This window comes from Emys orbicularis, chromosome 22 (assembly GCF_028017835.1).
Source record: "Emys orbicularis isolate rEmyOrb1 chromosome 22, rEmyOrb1.hap1, whole genome shotgun sequence".
Taxonomy (NCBI): Eukaryota; Metazoa; Chordata; order Testudines; family Emydidae; genus Emys; species Emys orbicularis.
The window spans coordinates 15,175,107-15,193,001 of record NC_088704.1 but is presented as its reverse complement, the minus strand read 5'-3'; the positions used below and the strand labels follow the sequence as shown (position 1 = coordinate 15,193,001).

The window sequence follows — 17,895 nt, the reverse complement described above, 5'->3', positions numbered from 1 at the left end:
CTTATTTAGTGCAGCTGAGCTTTTCAAAGGGATCTGGATGGCCAATTCCCATTAACATTAACAGGCCTGGATATCCACATGCAAAAGCGGCTTTGAAAGCCTCAGCTTTCGGCATTATGGGCAATAATTTCCAGGAATCAACACTTTACAGTCCCATCCTACACCCCAACCCGACAAGGATTTGCCATCCTGAGCTGTCAGCCAACGGGAACAGCTTCGGTTGCAGCCTGCAGTAGGTTGATGAGCAGCACAGAGTGCTGGGGGATAGGTCCTGAACCGCCCAGGTGCATCCACTTATGCTAGACCGTACCCAGCGTTCATTGGCCTCTGAGGCTGAGAACAGCATGTTCCACTAGCTGGTATGACCCACCCAGAGCTCACAATCCTCATGCGGCAGGGCACTAGTTCATCACTGCCTGGGGTCAGGAAGAAATGACTGCCGGATGCGTCCCCTCACTAAGGCTGTCGTATTTCTAAGGAGGTGCCTTGCACAGGGAGTGTCACGCCTGTTTTGAACAGAAGCAAGACATGGGGCTAAAGGGACCAGTGTGGCATTTCTAGCCTCCTCCAGCCTGCAGTGCCGTTGTGGGGGCAGAGGGGATGAAGAGGGAGAGAAAAGATGCTTTTCAATTTGGGCCTGATTTGCAAAGAGAATGAGTGGCCAATTCACAGAATCGCAGAAGTGTAGGAGTGGAAGGGACCTCGAGAGGTCGTCCAGTCCTGTCCCCTGCACTCAAGGCAGGACTACGTAATAACTAGACCATTCTGGACAGGTATTTGTCCCGCATGATGCACGCACAACTGTGCATGCAAATGGCTAATTGCAGTCCTTTGCACACACACTGCCTGGTCTGGGTACCCCATTGCGTGTGCCTAACACAAATCCGGATCACTGTTATTCACTGGGAAGCATGGGGCTGTGCCCGCCCCGCCCCCCGTCCATCTCCAGCTGGAGTCACTGAGGGCTGCGGGGGCTTAGCTCCTCACAGTCAGGCCCCCTGGCATTCATTCACTGCTCCCCACAGACAGGAAGCCACCTACATTTCTCGCAGACGGCGCCCCCTTTCCCCGCAGGGCAGCTGCAGGTGAAGTCCTTCCCGTCGTCTTCGCAGGTGCCGCCGTGCAGGCAGGGGTGGGAATCACAGGGCCGGGCCGGCTTCTTGGTGGCGGGGGGCTGGCGCGTGGGCTTCCTCCGGGTGGTGGCCGGCACGGTGGTGGTGGTGGGTCTCCTGGTGGTGGCGGGCCCTGCCATCTTGGTGCTGGGCCTCTCCATGGCCTCCGGGGGCAGGACGTGGGCAGCGGTGGGGGCGGTAAACCTCCGGGTGGTGATAGGCGCCATGGTGGTGGCAGTGGTGGTGGTGGTCGTGGTGGTGAAAAGCCTGGGAATCCAGTCTGGAACACAGCAAGGGGTGGATTGGCCCTCAGGAGGAGCCTGGCACCCAGCTGGCATCCCCGGAGAAGGTAGGGGTCTGGGAGCCGGATTCCTGGGTTCAATTCCCAGCTTTCAGAGTGAGGTAGAGAAGTTAGAGCGGCGAGGTGCCTAGGAGTCAGGACTCCTGGGTTCTATTCCTCGCACCAGGAGGGAGCGCGTGCCTAATGAGGAGAGCAGGGGACTAGGAGTCAGGACTCCTGGGTTCTATTCCTAGCTCTGACAGTGAACTCGGGCTAGACCATTTACCTGCCCGCGCCTCAGTTTCCCCACCTGTAACATGAGATTAATGGTTTTTCAGGAGCTACGGTGGGGCTGAGTCTTGATCCTGAGCCTTCCCACCCCCTTACAAGGGTTGGTTCATTCAGGAAGTAGCATCCTCTGCCCTCCATTGGGCCTGGATGAACCATCTCAAGAGATAATGGCTGAAGAACCGTCTATTCCACCACATTGAAAGGCTGGAGAAAAGTCAGTCTCATGGCTCAACCTCCCCCCCCCCATGGCCACCTCTCTCCCCATGGCCACCTCTCTCCCCATGGCTTTCTTCTCCAACTAACAGCTCTTCCTTGGGGATCAGGAGACTTGCTGCATGAGTTGGCAGGTGGGTGGCTCTGGCAGTGGTCTAGCCTATCTGGGGTGTTTGCAGAGTGGCTGTCACTGGAGTACGTCAGTGCTAATCACGCTAAATATGCTCCCTAATCAAACTGAACTGCATGCGACATCAATACTTGCTTGTGCTTCGCTATTCTCTGGCAGATCAATAGGAAATGGATTGTTCAGGCCCATGGGGCTGCCCGGCTGACTCCCCTCGCCCCGCGGTTACCAGGCGACAGCAGCGATGGGGTGTTTGACGATTTTCTGGGCACTCAAGCCCTGGCACCTGAGCCCTTGCGCTGCAGTATCACATGGCACCCAACCTCATGGGAGCGCAGGGGGCAGGACGATGGCCGGGGCTGCAGACCCTCTTTGGTGGCGGGGTTGGGGGCGAGCAGATTATAACATGGGGGTTTCTGTTCCGTGCACAGGCAGTAGGAGAAGAAATGGAGACAAGGGCCAGACCCTCAGATGGTGTAAATCATCACTCAAGGGAGCTGCCCAGATTCACGCCGGCCAAGGATCTGACCTGACAGCGAACTGGGGTCCGGGTGGGATTTTCGGGCTAAGGGAGCCCGGCGGTTCCCAAGGAGCCAAGCTGGGCAGAACGCAGCTCCCAGCATGTCCCGGAGACCGGCGCGACCCTGGCGAAGCCGAGCGTTACGGTCTCTGCGGATGAAACGTCCTCTGGAGGCCAAGGTGCGTTGGATGGGCTCCTGCCAGAGAGGACAAGGACCAGCCGAGGACAGAAGCAGGGAGGACAAGAGAGAGCGAGTGACACAGGCAGACCGAGGGTGCAAAGCGCTCACCAAAGTCCATGAATTTGATGTGGTCCTGCTGAGGCTTCTTCACGAGGATGGGCCTCTTCTTGGAGGCCTTGATCTGCTTGAGCAGGGCCCTCTGCACGTCCGCCGCTGCATAGGAGGTGGCTGCTCACACCCAGGAGGAGGAAGGGAAAGGCACAGAGTGAGGACAGGGTAGCCCCCGCCCTCCTTCCCTTTCATGCCACTCCCTTGAAGCATCCGATGCTTTTCATTCCCTTCCCTGCCGCAGCCCCGCAGCCCTCCCCCGGCGTGCCTGCTGCACTTGCTGAACAAAAGACCCAGCGTTCGGTGTTTTTAACGAGGCCCTGTCCTGCTTAGCTCGTGCGATTTCCTTGGGTTTGCGGTTGTTCCAGCCCCCCGGCTCTCCCACCCCCTCCAGGCAGATAGCGCCGCCGGGGAGCATCAGCAGAGACCCGAGGGGCGGCTCTCACCTGGGTCAAAGTGGGACTCCACGATAACGCGGACTGCGCTGCTCTGGCCCAGGTCTCGCACGCGGATGCTCTTGAAATCCTTCTTCACGTCGGAGTTCCGGAAAAGCTCGTCCAGCTGGTTGGCCAAGGGGGAGAAACACAAAGCAAGGGAGTTGGACTGGGCCCATGGTGGCGTGGACTTAGGGTGCCCCCGCCTCCTTTCAGCCTCAGGAGCCTGGCCTACCTAAGCCCAGCAGTCCCTGTTCCCACCCCCCCCACCTACTGGGTTCCAGATCTGAGCCTCTGCTTACTATGAATAGAAGCAGCAGGATTACACTAGCCTGCTACAGGTCCTAACAGAGATCGGGGGGCCCTCCTTGTGCCAGGCTCTGCACAGACCCCCCCACTCCCTCCCCACATTAGGCCAGACACTGAGCAGAGCCCCCTGACTGAGACCAGGCCACTAACATTGTGCTGGGCAAAGTGCAGACCCCTGACCAAGATCGGGCCCCCGTTTTGCTGGGCACGACACAGACCCCTGTCCCCTCCCCTCCCATGCCGGGCACTGCACAGACACTTGGGGTGAGAGAGTCCCTGCCCGACGAGCTCACAATGGACGGTAAAGAGACAAGACAGACAAGGGTGGGGAAAAGGGAATGTCTGTACGCTCACTTCACAGGTGGGGAACGGAGACAGGAGAGCCAGATTGACTAAGGTATTTAGGTGCCGAAAGATGCAGATTGGCACCTACCGGCATTTTTAAAAGCATCTAAGCCAGTTCGGTGCCCAACTCCCATAGGACTCCCATACCCCGCTGAACCTCTAGCTACATCTTTAGGCACTTTACCTCTGAAAGTCTGTCCTTGAGAGCTGGAGCAACTTGCCCAGGGTCACCCAGGGAGTTTGTGGCAGTGCTGGGAATTGCACACGGATCCCCTGAATCCCAGCCCAATGCCTTAACACACCCTTCCATCTGTCCCTCACCCTGACTGGATCCAAGCCCCCGCACTCTTTCCCCTCAGCGAGAGGGCAAGGACACAAGGGTGTCCCAAAGGAGAGGCTCCATGGGGTTCTCTACACTAGGGAAGTTCCCCCTCCCCCACCCCCACCCCGCTTTGGTCCTAATATCTCCATGTGTTAAAGGGGCATACCAATAGCTACGCAAACATGCCTGTTGCTAAGGGAATGAAGGATGGCTGAAGCACAGGACCGGGTTTTAGTTTCGGCTCAGCCACAAACTTACTACGCGACAAATGGCACCTACCCATTATGTGCCTCGGTTTCCCATCTGTAAAATGGGGATAATGAAATCTATCCCCTGAGAGGTGAGGGGTGGCGAGGATTAAGGTGCTTTGAGACCCTCCAATGGAAGCCTCTATCACAATGCAAAAAATTGTGACTGTTACACGTAGCTGCATGAACCACGTGGCCCATATGCCAAGTGCACGTCTAGTTATGTAACTGTACCAAGCACTTGCCAAATTCCTAAGTACCATCCGGAACAGTCTGCGAATGCGAACTATGCTGGTTCCATTCATATGGATGCTGTGCATTTGCTGTGCCACACTGCAGTCAGCAGCACAATACTGCTCCTGTCTCACCCGCTGCCTAGCACATCTAAGGGGGCACGAGCCCGCCTGAGAGCCGGCAAAGCAGAGAGAGCGATGCGCGGGCAGCGTTTGAGCTTTACAAGTCTTGGAAAAGCAGGGACCTGTATTGATGAGCGCGACTTCCCGAGGTGTCTGGGAGAGTCTGGAGGAGCGAAGCATGGAGCAGAGACACGGGGCTGGGACAGCCCCTTTTCTAGGGGATCTTTCATTAACACACATACACCTATAGCAACAGAGAGGCTCAAAGCAATGCCTCTTAGCCAAGCAGCCCCACACTCCTGATCCATGGAAGCTCTTGAGCTTGAGGTTTTTCAAAGTTTGCTTCCAACTTTGGGGTTTAAGCCCATCTCTAATTATAACAACACAGAGGAAACTTTATCCGAGGATCTCAAAGAACTTGACATAGGCGGCAAGGTCTTATTGTTCCCATTTTACAGACAGGAAGACTGAGGCACAGAGGGGTATGCGTGTAGGGGAGTGTGTCTTACCCAGGGGCACATGGGGCTTCACTGGCACAGCCAGGAATACTAGCCAGGTCTCAGACCAGTTCTCCCATCCACTAGAAAGCTCTGCCCTAGGAAAGTACATCCCAGCGTAACTTGTAGACACATGGCGGTGCCGAAGGGGTGCATCTGTCATATTTACTCAGCGTGTGAGAGACCCCTGGCCCACTCATGGACAGTCCATAGAGACAGATGAGCCCTGTTACTTGCAGCCGTTAAGAGAGCTTCTCAGTTAGCTCCCATGTTAGAGGCGTGTGTTCTTGGAGCCAAAAGTCACGAGTTCTATTCCCCACGTGCTGCACAGGGCTAGGTTACATTTACCCTCATAGAGCAGCTTAAGGAAGGATACCTGACCGTCACACTCTGAGCCAAGGAGGAGAGTTCCTCCCTTTCGCCAAATGCAGGGCCACGGCTCCCAGGGCTGTCAACTCACCGCGCTCTCGATGCTCCTGGCCGTTTCCCCAAAGAGCTCCGATTTGGGGTCAGCCATCTCGGGCGTGTAGAACAGCTCCTGGCCCTCCACCTCCTCCAAGATGAGGACTCCCTGGAAGACCTTGGTGGCTATGGGAAGGAGGGGCAACAAAAAGAAACAAGACAGACTCGTTTAGCGGGCTAGCTAGGAGGGGGCTGGCAGCAAACAGCTGAGCAGAGCGTTCAGTCCCTGGCGGGGGTGGATGGCAGTGTGTGGGGAGTGCCAGGGCTTGGGTTAGTTTTGATGGCTATGGAGGATTAGTATCTGAGGTTGCTGGAGCAGGTGGGTCAGATGGCAAAAACCAGGCTAGAGATGGCAGCTTTTACCATACGGTTTCCTCTGAACTCTGGCCCGGATAGCAGCCCCCCTGGACCGGCTGGGTAACAAGAGAAAGACGTTAGCCAGAGCAGGACACAATCAATAAGGCAGGATCAGACATGTGCATGCAAGACACAGAGGCAGCTGAGGGAGTCCATAGGGAACCCAGACTCCTGGCGAGGAGAATTCCCTGGCTGGGGGAGGGAACCGGGGAGCTTGTTTGTAGGTTCTGGGGCTCTGTGGTCTGGCACTTCCTGCAGGGTTCCCACCGAGCCACCCAGAAATCAGAGGAAGGGGACAGAAACAGCACGGAGCCTTGCAAAGGGGGACCCCCCCCCAAGAGTCTCATGGGGGTGCACAGGGAGCTGCAGGAAGCAACCCTCCTGGCACTGGTGTTAGTACATGGAGGGTTTGCACCCCCTTATGGGGATGGGGGTACTGTACGCAAAGAGAAGGGGGCATCCCACTGGAAACCCCACCGCAGGGAGTGTGGGGGCGACGACAAGGAGAACCTTGGGAGAAACCCCACCTGGATCGTGCATGGGGAGGGGACCTGGTTTGCTAAGCTTGGGAGCAGGACGACAAGGGCCGGTATCAGGACCGTGTGCTTGGGGCTCCGGAGATGCGCGCCCCAGCTCTCATGCCCTTCGGGCGCAGGACGAGTTCAGAAGGAAACTCCCAGAGTGTCTCACTCAGTGAGACGGGAGCCGCACCGATTGGCGAGAGCGGTGCCTGCTGCCAGGGGGCAGAACACGACGGAAAGAGAAGCTCCCAGGCGCCTTGGCCGTAACCCCAAACACGGCCATGTCAGAGACACTGAGCCAGCGGCTGTGGCTGCTAGCCGCAAACCAAAAGGTCGTTAGCCAGAGACGAAATCGAAACCCAGGCAGCGCCCCCCTCCTCTCCTTGCTACCACCAGGACCAGCCCTAATCACCCCATCACGCCTCAAAACCTGGGCAAAGACACAGGCCTGGGAGGTCAGTACACCAGGCTATTTCACGTATGATCGTCCCAGGCCATGTGGGCCTACGTAGGTCAAAATGAGCCCCTACAACTCCAGCTAACAGGCTACCAGTGAAGATCTGGGAGAGAGACACCCCGCCAAACAAGCGGGCAGCAGCTCCCCGCACCAGCCGTCGCTCCGTGTAGCTCAAGAGATTTTCTGTCGCGCCCCCCCCCAGTCGTGGGGCAGACACTCACCCGGGCAGTTGCTTCCTTCTGCGTCAACAGCTGCCGTCTTGCCATCCGAGCAGCATCCCAGAGGGGAGTTATAACACGTGGCTCTTTCGATGGCGGGGGTGGATGTCACTTGGCTCTCCTCTGGCTCCTCTTCCCCTGCATGGCATTAGGGGCCACATGGGCATGTTACAGCCCTGGTGAGAGGCGGGACCCCCTCCAGCCCCATCACGACGTGGGACCCCCCCCGGCCCTGTCACAGCCCCGGCGAGAGGCGGGACTCCCCGTCCCTCTCTCAGCCCCAGTGAGAGGCAGGACCCACCCCCAACACAGCCCCAGCAAGAGGCCCCATTAGACCCAGTCAGCAATAGCCACGCTCAGCCTGGTGGCCTGTGGGAGATGGACGGGCAGGTGACTCTCCAGGTGCTAGCAGGCAGCCCTCCTCACTACTAAAGCCCCCTTGCTGTGCTGAGAAGCCCAGGGCTGAACAGGCCATGGAGACTGGACTAACGTCTCCCCCGACAAGGTGGTCCCTGCTGCAGGTCAGCAAAGAGGCCTCCTACCTATGCTGAAAGAGACCCTCCCTCCCCACCCCGAGGCTGCCTAGGCAGCATTTTTCGCCAGCACCCACCTCCTGTCTCACAGCTCCAATCCTCCCCGAAGCAGATGCTGTGACCAGCCTTCAAGGAGGTCTGGGCTGGGAGCTGAGAGCTGGCGCTAGCTCAGCCCCTGGCACTGGGGTAGTTTTGGCAGCGCCAGCTCCACTCAGGGCCCACGAGCTAGAACAGCTGCTAAGGAGGAAGCAGAAGTGGTGGGAGCAGGGGCTTGGACACCACGCGACTACTGAACCGGAGCAGAGGGCACTTACCGGCAGAGCCAGCCCCACTGGCTTCCTGGTCCCCACTGATGCCCAGTTCTGGGTCCCCGCTGCCTTCTGCACTGCCAGACTCCGAGTACGCAGGTGGGGGGGTGGCCAGGACCACAGGAGTGGTGGAGAGGGGGCGGATGGTAGTCCTGCGGATCCCCTGGGTGGTCCAGGTGGTGGTCGCCGGCCGGGCAGTGGTCACCCGTACCGTGGCAGGCTGGCTTCTAGGAATGGGCCTGGCTTTGAACAGCAGGGAACTGGTGGCTGTCTCCGTGGGGTTGGGGGCCGGGGTGGTAAGCCTTAGAGGCGGGGGGTGGAGGAGCTTGTCCAGGGGCAGCGTGGGCAGTGGCATGGGCTGTACGGTGTGACTCACGTGGGTGATGGATTCTGAAAGAGCAGCAAGAGGAGGCGGTTAGAGGGATGGATTGGACAGGAGCCATGGATCTCATCCTCTAGGAGGCAGGACTGGGTCTATGGGGGAGGGACAGACGGAGGCAGCCAGAGATTGCGCCCAGCGGCGTAATAAAATCACAGAAACGTAGGACTGGAAGGGACCTCAATAGGTCATTTAGTCCAGTCCCTGCACTGAGGCAGGACTAAGTATTATCTAGCCCATCCCTGACAGCTGTTTGTCTAACCTGCTCTTACAAACCTCCCGTGACGGAGATTCCACAACCTCCCTGGGCAATTTGTTCCAGTGCTTAACTACCCTGACAGTTGGGAAGTTTCTCCTAATCTCTAACCTAAATCTCCCTTGCTGCAGTTTAAGCCCATTGCTTCTTGTCCTGTCCTCAGCGGATAAGGAGAACAATTTATCGCCCTCCTCTTTGTAACAACCTTTTACGTACTTGAAGACTATCATCAGGTCCCCCCTCAGTCTTCTCTTCTCCAGACAAACAATCCCAGATTTTCAATCTTTCCTCATAGGTCATGTTCTCTAGACTTTTAATCATTTTTCTTGCTCTCCTCTGGACTTTGCATTTGTCCTTATTGAGTTTCATCCTATTTATTTCAGACCATTTCTCCAGTTTGTCAAGATCATTTTGAATTCTAATCCTGTCCTCCAAAGCACTTGCAACCCCTCCCAGCTTGGTATCGTCCTCATGCTTTATAAATGTACTCTCTATACCATTACCCAAATCATTTATGAAGATATTGAATAGAACTGGACCCATGACAAATCCCTACGGGACCCCACTCGATATGCCCTTCCAGCTTGACTGTGTACCACTGATAACTACTCTCTGAGTACGCTTTTCCCACCAGTTGTGCATCCACCTTATAGTAGGTTCGTCTAGGCCATATTTCCCTAGTTTGCTTATGAGAAGGTCATGTGAGTATCAAAAGCCTTACTTATGTCGAGATCCGTCACAACTACCACTTCCCCCTTCTCCACAAGGCTTGTTACCCTGTCAAAGAAGGATACTAGGCTGGTTTGACATGATTTGTTCTTGGCAAATCCATGCTGAACGGTACTTATCACCTTATTACTGTCTAGGTGCTGACTCATGCTGAGAGGAGCCAGCTAAGCACAGCCCATATGTGCCTGTCTGGACGATAGGGGAGAGACTCACCATGGCATTGCCCAACATGCTTCACCTTGATGACCTGTCCCTGCCGGCACGCAATGGTCTTCAGCTGGCACTGGTCACCGTAGGTCACTCCGTCAGAGCCACAGACCTGGGAAGGGCAAGGGAGAGTGGGGGAAGCTGGAGAGATTGTCACCTCCTCTCATCATTCCCTCTGTAAGGCAGAGCCCACCTGAAACACGGGTTTCTCCTCCCTCCCCACCCACGACACAGGCCCCACGCGCAAAATAAACCTCCCTCTTTAAATGGTCAGCGAGGGGTTAAAGGCCAGGGAGACTCCTGTTTGTGTCTCTCTGCTGGGAGGAGACCCTGGAAGACGAATCCTGAAAGGAGGAGCCCAGAGGCACCGTGTGAGGCTATCAGAGAAATCCCGGCCTTTCCGACAGGCTCCTTCAACAGCTGGCAACATCATCTCTCTCTGCACGCTGAGCAGAGCGGCCCTGCCTGCAGCCAGCAGAAACGCCGGGCTTCAGTCCCACACGCGGCCCAGCTCCAAACCAGCAAGGCCGAGCCAGCTAAATGCACGAGTGGTCTGGCCCCCAGCCCCACCCGGCTGCCTCCTCCTTTTACCTTGGTCATGTTGGCCTCCATGCACAGCGGGGACGGGCACTCGCAGTGGGCAAAGCCACTGACCTCCACGCACGACGCCCCGAACTCGCAGCTCAGCTCGCGGCAGGACTTTGGCGCGGAGGGATCTGGGGGTGAGCGGAAGGAAAAAGACGCACACACGAGTGATACACATATGCGGTGTCCCTCTGCTCCGGTTGCGGATGCAAAACAAGCCCAGCTCAGTCAGGGGCTTTCCCGAGAAGATTCAACTGGTCCCACCGAGGATGACAAGACAGACTTTTAGCCTGGTTAAAGGCCAGTGGTCTGAGACAATCTGTTGTCGCGAGTCTGTGGGTGTACAGACCTCAAGGAACAGACTCAGGCCCTGCTGCTCCAAAGAAATAATCGCCTGGCAGTTGGGAGAAAAGAGAACCTCTATGGTAGCATGAGCACTCGGGCTTGGGTCCCTTCTCCGGGGCAGCCACTAAGGGGCGACAGATGCCGCACGTGTGAACATGTCAGCAGAAGGCAGCGGTAGCCGCGCACCCGCTAAGCCAGCGCATCACAAGTGACCCCAGGTTGCTTCTGCAAGGAAAAAGAGCCACTGGCTGAGTGGCTTCCTCGCCTCACCTTTCTCGCAGCCCGTCATCCCCAGCTTGCTGCCGTTGGGGCACTGGTTGCATTTCATGCCGGTGATGCCCGTCTTGCACGAGCACAGTCCGGTCATCTGCTCACAGTCGTCACGCACCGAGCCCACCGGGTCGCAGTGACAAGCTTGGCAAGGAGGCAGTAGGGAGGCAAGGAACAAACATTGCCACGTTTTACAACGCAAGCCTTCCACCAGGAGAGCTGAGCACCTGCGCACGCCAATGAATTCAACCTTCCTACCCCCCAGCTGCATTGATTTCAATGGAATCAACGGGCCCAGAGTCAACAATGAAAGCCTTGGACATGTACAGTGTTAAATAAGGCTTGTATCTTAACGTTGTCCCTTATTCCCTTCCCTTTTAGCAGGAGAGAGTTTTTAGAGGGAACACCTCCCCTCCCCCCGCCATTTGACAAGGCTTTTCGATGTTATTAAAGATGGGAATAACTGTCCTGTGTGAGGAAAAGGGAAGAGGTTAGTTGAAATGGGCTGGAACAGCTGCTGCTGTTAAAGTCTGATCCTGTTTCTTGAAGACAAAACAAGACAAACCCACTCAACAGGGGAGACAAGAGAACAGCAAAGACGGGCAATGCAGCTTCTGTCTCTGGCATTGGCTCCCCTGCAACCTGACCGCTGGAAAAACCCAGGCACAGCACACGCTGTTTGATTAGTACTCCGAGACCTGGCAAACTCATACCAGCATCGGGCTGTTGAGGGCATTGCCTTTAGCTGCCTCCCTGGTCATAGTTTTAAATCAGCATTGCAAAATTGGCAGTTTTGCCTGGCTAAGCCAGACTCTGATTAGCCAGAAGGAAAAAGGAGAGGGAAAGGAAAGAGAAGAAAAACAGTGGGGAAGGAAAAAGTTTCCCTCCAAAGTCCCTTTTGGGGATCCCCAAAGGGGAGTGATGGGTGGAACACCCCATCCTCTCATTATTTCGTCCACCACTTTGGCTTAATGGACGAAATCGGCACACCAATTTGGGTCCATTGATTTCCGGTCTCACACTTCTCCCGTTTACCAGGCATGATCTCCTCACAGTCCTTGAGTTCTGCCAAGGATGTTTTGTTCGGACTAATTCAGTCTCCCTTTTGCTAGGGGCAGAATCAGGAAAAAGAACCCAGAAGTCCTGATTCCCGTACTAGTCTCTAATCCCTACACTATACTTCCCAAGGCAGGACTAGAACCCAGGCGTGCTGGAGCCCAAGTTCCTGATCCTACCATTAGATTCATGGACCCTCATTCTCATTAACACTAAGGTCACTTTGGTAGTTATGTTTCCCTTCACTACAAGTCTCCACAGCCAGCACTGTGTACAGGGCCCTTATGGTAAGTGAGAGTCTGGCCATAGATTTTAAGGCGAGACGGGGCCATCATGAGCATCTAGTCTGACCTCCTCCATAGCACAGCGCAGAGATTATGTCCATTAATTCCTGCATTGAGCCCATATCTTGTGGTTGAGCTAAAGGGGATCTTTTAGAAGAAACATCCTATCTCGATTTAAAGACACCGAGTGGTGGAGAATTAACCACAGCCCTTGGGTAGCTGTTCCAATTACCTTCTCCATTAAACTGACATCCTATTTTCAGTCTGAACTTTTCTGGCATCACCTCCCAGCTACTGTGTCTATGTTTAGACAAACACTAACTCCCAGAGTCAGGAGTGGAACCCAGGAGTCCTGACCTCCCAGGCCTGTGCTTGAATCAACAAAGCTTCCCGCATCCTGTTTAACTGCATGTCATCGTAAAACGTGAGCTTGCAATCCCAGAGCCTGAGACTTGTATTCAATCCCTTGACACATGTCTATCACTCTGGAGAGAGAGAGAGCTCTATCATTTCAGAGAGCGCGAAAGACAGAATCACATCTCTATTGTTTGCAAATCCCCTCCAAATAACTCTTCTTTCCCTGACCAGTCTGTCCTCTTCCCATTTGGCACGTATCGATTTTCTGGCTCGTGTCTCCAATGGAGCTTGAAATTAACATGGCTTTTTTTGTTTACTTCCTTGTTTGTACAGGGGCACTGTCGGTGATGTCGGCGCAGATTTGGGAATCGGCCGTGCAGACTCTGACAGGGATTCGGGGGAGCGTCTGACGTTCCCTTGCAATGGACTGGGCAGCCAGCCTGCCGAATCCTGTGCTGGCCCGATTCCATGTCACGCCAGCCGGTGGAAACAACCCTTTCCCCTGAGTGCGATTTCACACCTGGGTCTGATGCAGCAGCACTGGGGAATGCTTGGCACCAGTTTGGAGACACGTTCCCAAAGTGCTAGCCTCTGAGAGAACTGCAGAAATACCAAGAGCCTGGGCCCTGTATGGGTTTGTTTAAGGAGGCCTGTGCTTGGCTCTCCTCCCATGAGCGGGAGCTAGTTAAGATCTGGTGTGAATCAGGTCAAGATCTCTCAGAGATCTCTCAGAGAGCCTTTACCCAGGCACCCTCTTCCCTGGCACCCCCCGGTACTCACGGGTGCAGCCGCTCTTGCTGTCCGTGACTATCCCGCGGAAGTTCCAGAAGCCGGGTTCACAGCGGTCGCACTTCAGGCCCCCCACCCCCGGCTTGCAGGAGCACTGGCCGGTGGTGGGGTCGCAGGCCCCCCCATACGAGCCGTAGGGGTAACACTGACAGGTGCCTGAGAGAGTCAAAGAGAGCAAACTTAGTCCCATTAGCAGCAATCAGTGAGGGCCTGAAACAGGAGGGGCCTTAACGTGGCTGTATGTGCCGACCTGATCCGCTCAGCTGAGGCGGTACCGCATTCCTGGGGAGGGTACTAGGATGCTGATCAATGTACCCTCCCTCTGCCCCTACCAAACCTCTTCCCCTTCAAATCCCCCCATTGACCATGGAGCCGTCTTAAAACCTTCAAGCTACTCCTGCTCACTTTGCTTGCATCTATCGTTCCTCTCTCTTTCTAAACTGAGGGAGGAGATCCAGAGAAAGAGAGAGACGCCGCTGTATTCCTGGGAAGCAGGGGTGAGAGGGATGGATAATCCCATAATATCTGGGATGAGAGGGGGCAGGAAAGGGAGGGGAGACCAGCAGTTGTCATGTTCCACCTCCTCCACTTCCCAGGATGGCGCGAGAGCCATGAGGGGAAATCGTTATCTCCAGACCCAGCTGTGGGGAATAAAGAAAGTCACTCGCATCAGGTGATTACATTTAGATTTATGCTCCCGTCGCCAACTCAAGGGCAAGGGTGGAACAGAAGGGGAAGAGCAGTTGGACCCAGAGCCAATCAATCCGTGTGGCTTCCTCCGGGGAGTGATACCATGCGGGAGCCCAGACGGGGGCGTGAGGCCCCAGCCACGGTTGGGGGGGGGGGGGGGTGTCATTGACCCAGAGGATGACCATTGGAATTTGTGCTGCAGTAACACTTAGGAGCCCCAGTCACAGAACAAACACAGAACAAAAACACAGAACAAAAAGACAGTCCCGGCCCCAAGGACACAAAAGACGACTGGTGCATACAGACAGACCGATGGCGTAGCACAAGGAATCAATGGGACCCTGGGTCAGGAGGGGGTGGTCTTGCCACACCTGCTCTCTAAACGGCTGTCATGTTTTGCAGGCCTGGAGGCACAGGCATTGATTTACCGAGTTGCCGGGGGATGCTCAACCCCATTCCTCCCAGGGCCCGCCCCCACTCCACCCCTTCCTCCAAGCCCCCACCCCTGCCCCGGCTCTTCCCACCCCCTCCCCCCACCTCTTCCTGTCCCCGCTCCTTCCTCTCCCCGCCAGTGCCTCCTGCACCCTGCAGAACAGCTAATCCGCAGAGACGCTGGGAGGGAGTGGGAGGAGCTGACCTGTGGGGGTGCCAGCGGGTGCTAAGCACCACTGTTTTTTTTCCCATGGGTGCTCCAGCCTCGGAGCACCCATGGAGTCGGCGCCTATGCCTGGAGGCAAAGAAACGTTTGAGGGAGGACAACGAGGTGGCTTTGTGGGTGGTTACGGGGAACTCTGAGCAAGGGGCAGCATGGGGGGGGAAGCATGACGGGGTTCCTTTGAGAACTTCACGAGCGGGCGACGAAGGCTGGGACCATTGGCTGAGCAGAGGCGGAAGTCAGCTTGTCAGCCCATGCGCTGGCCCCTTTGGGCTGAAGCCCACCCGCGGTGACCCCGTGCCACGAGAGTCTGTCAGAACACCGCTGCTTATTAAATTACATGGCACATTAAACGACACTAAATCCCCATCAAGCGTGCATTAGCCAGGCCCATACACGGCTTTAACTATATTTCCGCAGTTTAATGTGCTTTCCTAACAGTCGGTCACAGCCTCAGCTGTTAATATATGGCTAATGCCTTTCCGAACACGCCTTCTTTGAAAGCCCTGACTCCGGTAATTATTTAATAAATATTAATGACGCGTTCATCAAGGCAGCCTCCTGAGAAGCAGAGTCACCTCTCAGTCAGCACTGGGGTGGGCTGCGAAGGACCTACCGGGTGGGAGGATGTGGATCTGTCTCATACCCTGGGGCCAGGGCTGGAGCCAATATTTGCCCCCAGAACTAGCCCCGAACTCCCTGAGATGGTGCAAGCCGCCCTCGGGAAGGGCTCACCGCTGGGAGCACTTCCAGGGGAGCACTGAGCACCCTCAGCTCCCAGTAATGTGCGGGCTCAGCACCAGCCTGGCTCAGGCTCTAAGGAACGTCTGTTACCATCCAATAGCAGAACGGCGCTGCTAACTGTCTTTGAGCTGCCACATGGCGAGCAACCCGGAGAAAACAAACAAGGCCACCACTTGCCAAGGCTTTCCTGAGCTTGGCTCCACCGGGAGCCAGCTACCATCTGTGCAGGCCACGAGAGCTCACGCCGGGTTTGGTCCTTGTCCAGAGAGGGAGGGAGGTTTGGGGCATCTAGTTCAGAGCAACCCTCTTGCATTGCTCCCTGCATAGATTTAGGGCAGCTTCTGAACCGGAAGCGAATTGGCGCTTTATAGAAAACGAGAGGCGCTGGGAATTTAGAAGGCAAAAGGGGCGTGTGCAGAGGTGTGCGGGTCTCTCTCTGTTCGTGGGTGGGTGTGCTCCGGGCTCCGGAGACATCTGGAGGCTCTGGCATGTCTAGTGGAGGAACTGGAATGGAGCAGATAAGCTACGGGAGAGGTTTTCAGCCTGGGGGTTGCCAACAGACTTTTTGGGGAGGTTCTCCCCACCCTCCCTCTCCCATGGCTAGATGGGAGGGAGACCCCAAAACTTCTTTCTGTTACAACATGGGAGAAGGGCATGGAAAAGGCTAAGACCCACTGTTCAACAGGGTCAGGCAGAAGAGTAATCTTCTGCAGAGGAGTTTTCCCCCCATTATCTGGGGTCTGGATCTCCACACTGTCCCCGACAAGGGATTCACAATCCAGGACCCCTCATCTGTTACAAGAGATTCCCCGCAAGCTTCACTCACTTGGGCAGCCAGCCGAGCCCACGCCGAGGGCCACGGTTGTATTGTCTGGACAACATCCATAGATGGTCTGGCTGCAGTGCAGAACCAGGAGCGGCGGGGGAGGCGTTCCAATAACTACGGAGAGAGGGAGGGACACAGGTCACACCTTGGGCAGACAGGGAACCGCAGCTGTAACCGGGCTACATCAGGGCAATATAACAAATGCAGGGGATCTGGACAGATGTGTCTGGCCATGTCCTCCCTGCACAACCCCCCTTGGTCTCTGCCCTGCATTAGGGCAGCGACACTGACTCCAGGCCCTCCCCAGTGCAAGTAGCAGCATGCAGACATGCAAACAGAGGCACAAAATGGCTCAGCCGCTGCATTGGTACCAACAAACTAATGCTGGCCCCGCCAGCAACGCAGGCTGATCCCAGCAGTGGTCCCAGACGCAAGGCAGAGGAGTTCCCTATGCTGCGGGGAAGGGAGCAGCTGAAGGCTGACACAGCCCCTGCTAGCCCAGGGTCTGAATCCCAGCATTGGTCGGCGTGACAGAGTGCTAGGAACCCAGAGCTGACCCAGTTCTCTGGTCACTGCAGTACTAGCCATTCCCCCCGGAGTTGCTTTAATTGGGAGGGATGGTGGGAACAGTTAAAAGACAGGAAGGAAGTGCAAGGGGGGAGGTTGGCAGGGGCCAGGGGATGCAGAATCCCAGGAGGGTGAGATCTTGCCTTCTCCCTCCCTGGAGAGCAGGCTAAGGGGGCAGTTTACTAGTGATTGCATGGGGCTGCATGAAGCTGTACTGGCGACCTGGCGGAGGGGACCCCAATAAATAACACACAGTGTTTAGCAACTCGAAAGTCTCCAGCCTGTTTGTGGTGGCCCAAAGGGCAGAAGAGAAGGGACCCTGTTGCCACCCCAGACAAACGTCAGAGGAGCATGGGATGCTGTGAGGCAGGAGCTGGCTAAAGGCCAATACCCATGCTAGCCCGGGTCCGAACCTCAGTGGGGACTCACCGCGGCAGGCTCCTTGGCTGGTGACGTAGAGGTCCTGGCGTTTCTCGCAGCGTGTCTTCTTGAGCTCACACTCGTTGGCATAGGTCGCACCGTCAGAGCCGCACACCTGCTCAGAGGATGGGGGGGAGGGAGGAGAGGGAAGAGAGATCACTGTCGGCAGCCTCCAGCATGCAGAGAGCTGCCTACCCCTCATGGGGTGCCCCCATCCCCAGGCCAGTGCTGGGCAGGGAAGCTGGAATTCTAAATCCGGCACTAACCAATCCTGCCCGGGGGAAGAACGGCTACTAAGGGAGATGGGCCGTGTGCCAGCCAGCAGCACCCGGGATTGCAGCACAGGTCCCTCAGCCCTGGCAACCCCTGGGCGGGGGAAAGGCATCTATTCATGCCTCTGACCAGAGCCCTGGCTGGGGAGCAAGGGGGCTGGCTGTGCTGGAGAGGCCCCCTTGAGACGAGGGGCATGAGGGACAGGCCAGGAGGGATACAACAAGAACCTCCTCCCAAACTCAAATGGGCCCTGTGAGTCCGGGA

The 17,895-nt window shown here is 56.3% G+C and overlaps 1 protein-coding gene across 1 annotated transcript in view; it reads right to left on the bottom strand.

The window, feature by feature from the left end:
* Window positions 1–17,895, bottom strand: part of AGRN (agrin) — a 222,379-nt gene that overhangs the window by 23,787 nt on the left and 180,697 nt on the right. Inside the window, exons 13-24 of the mRNA XM_065421348.1 lie at window positions 17,368–17,473; window positions 16,372–16,485; window positions 13,448–13,612; window positions 10,971–11,114; window positions 10,362–10,486; window positions 9,777–9,882; window positions 8,206–8,589; window positions 7,362–7,496; window positions 5,804–5,931; window positions 3,279–3,393; window positions 2,833–2,952; window positions 1,042–1,392 (exon numbers count right to left, since the gene is read on the bottom strand). Coding sequence (XP_065277420.1) covers window positions 1,042–1,392; window positions 2,833–2,952; window positions 3,279–3,393; window positions 5,804–5,931; window positions 7,362–7,496; window positions 8,206–8,589; window positions 9,777–9,882; window positions 10,362–10,486; window positions 10,971–11,114; window positions 13,448–13,612; window positions 16,372–16,485; window positions 17,368–17,473 — 1,993 coding nt within the window. The remainder of the gene's footprint in view (window positions 1–1,041; window positions 1,393–2,832; window positions 2,953–3,278; window positions 3,394–5,803; window positions 5,932–7,361; window positions 7,497–8,205; window positions 8,590–9,776; window positions 9,883–10,361; window positions 10,487–10,970; window positions 11,115–13,447; window positions 13,613–16,371; window positions 16,486–17,367; window positions 17,474–17,895) is intronic.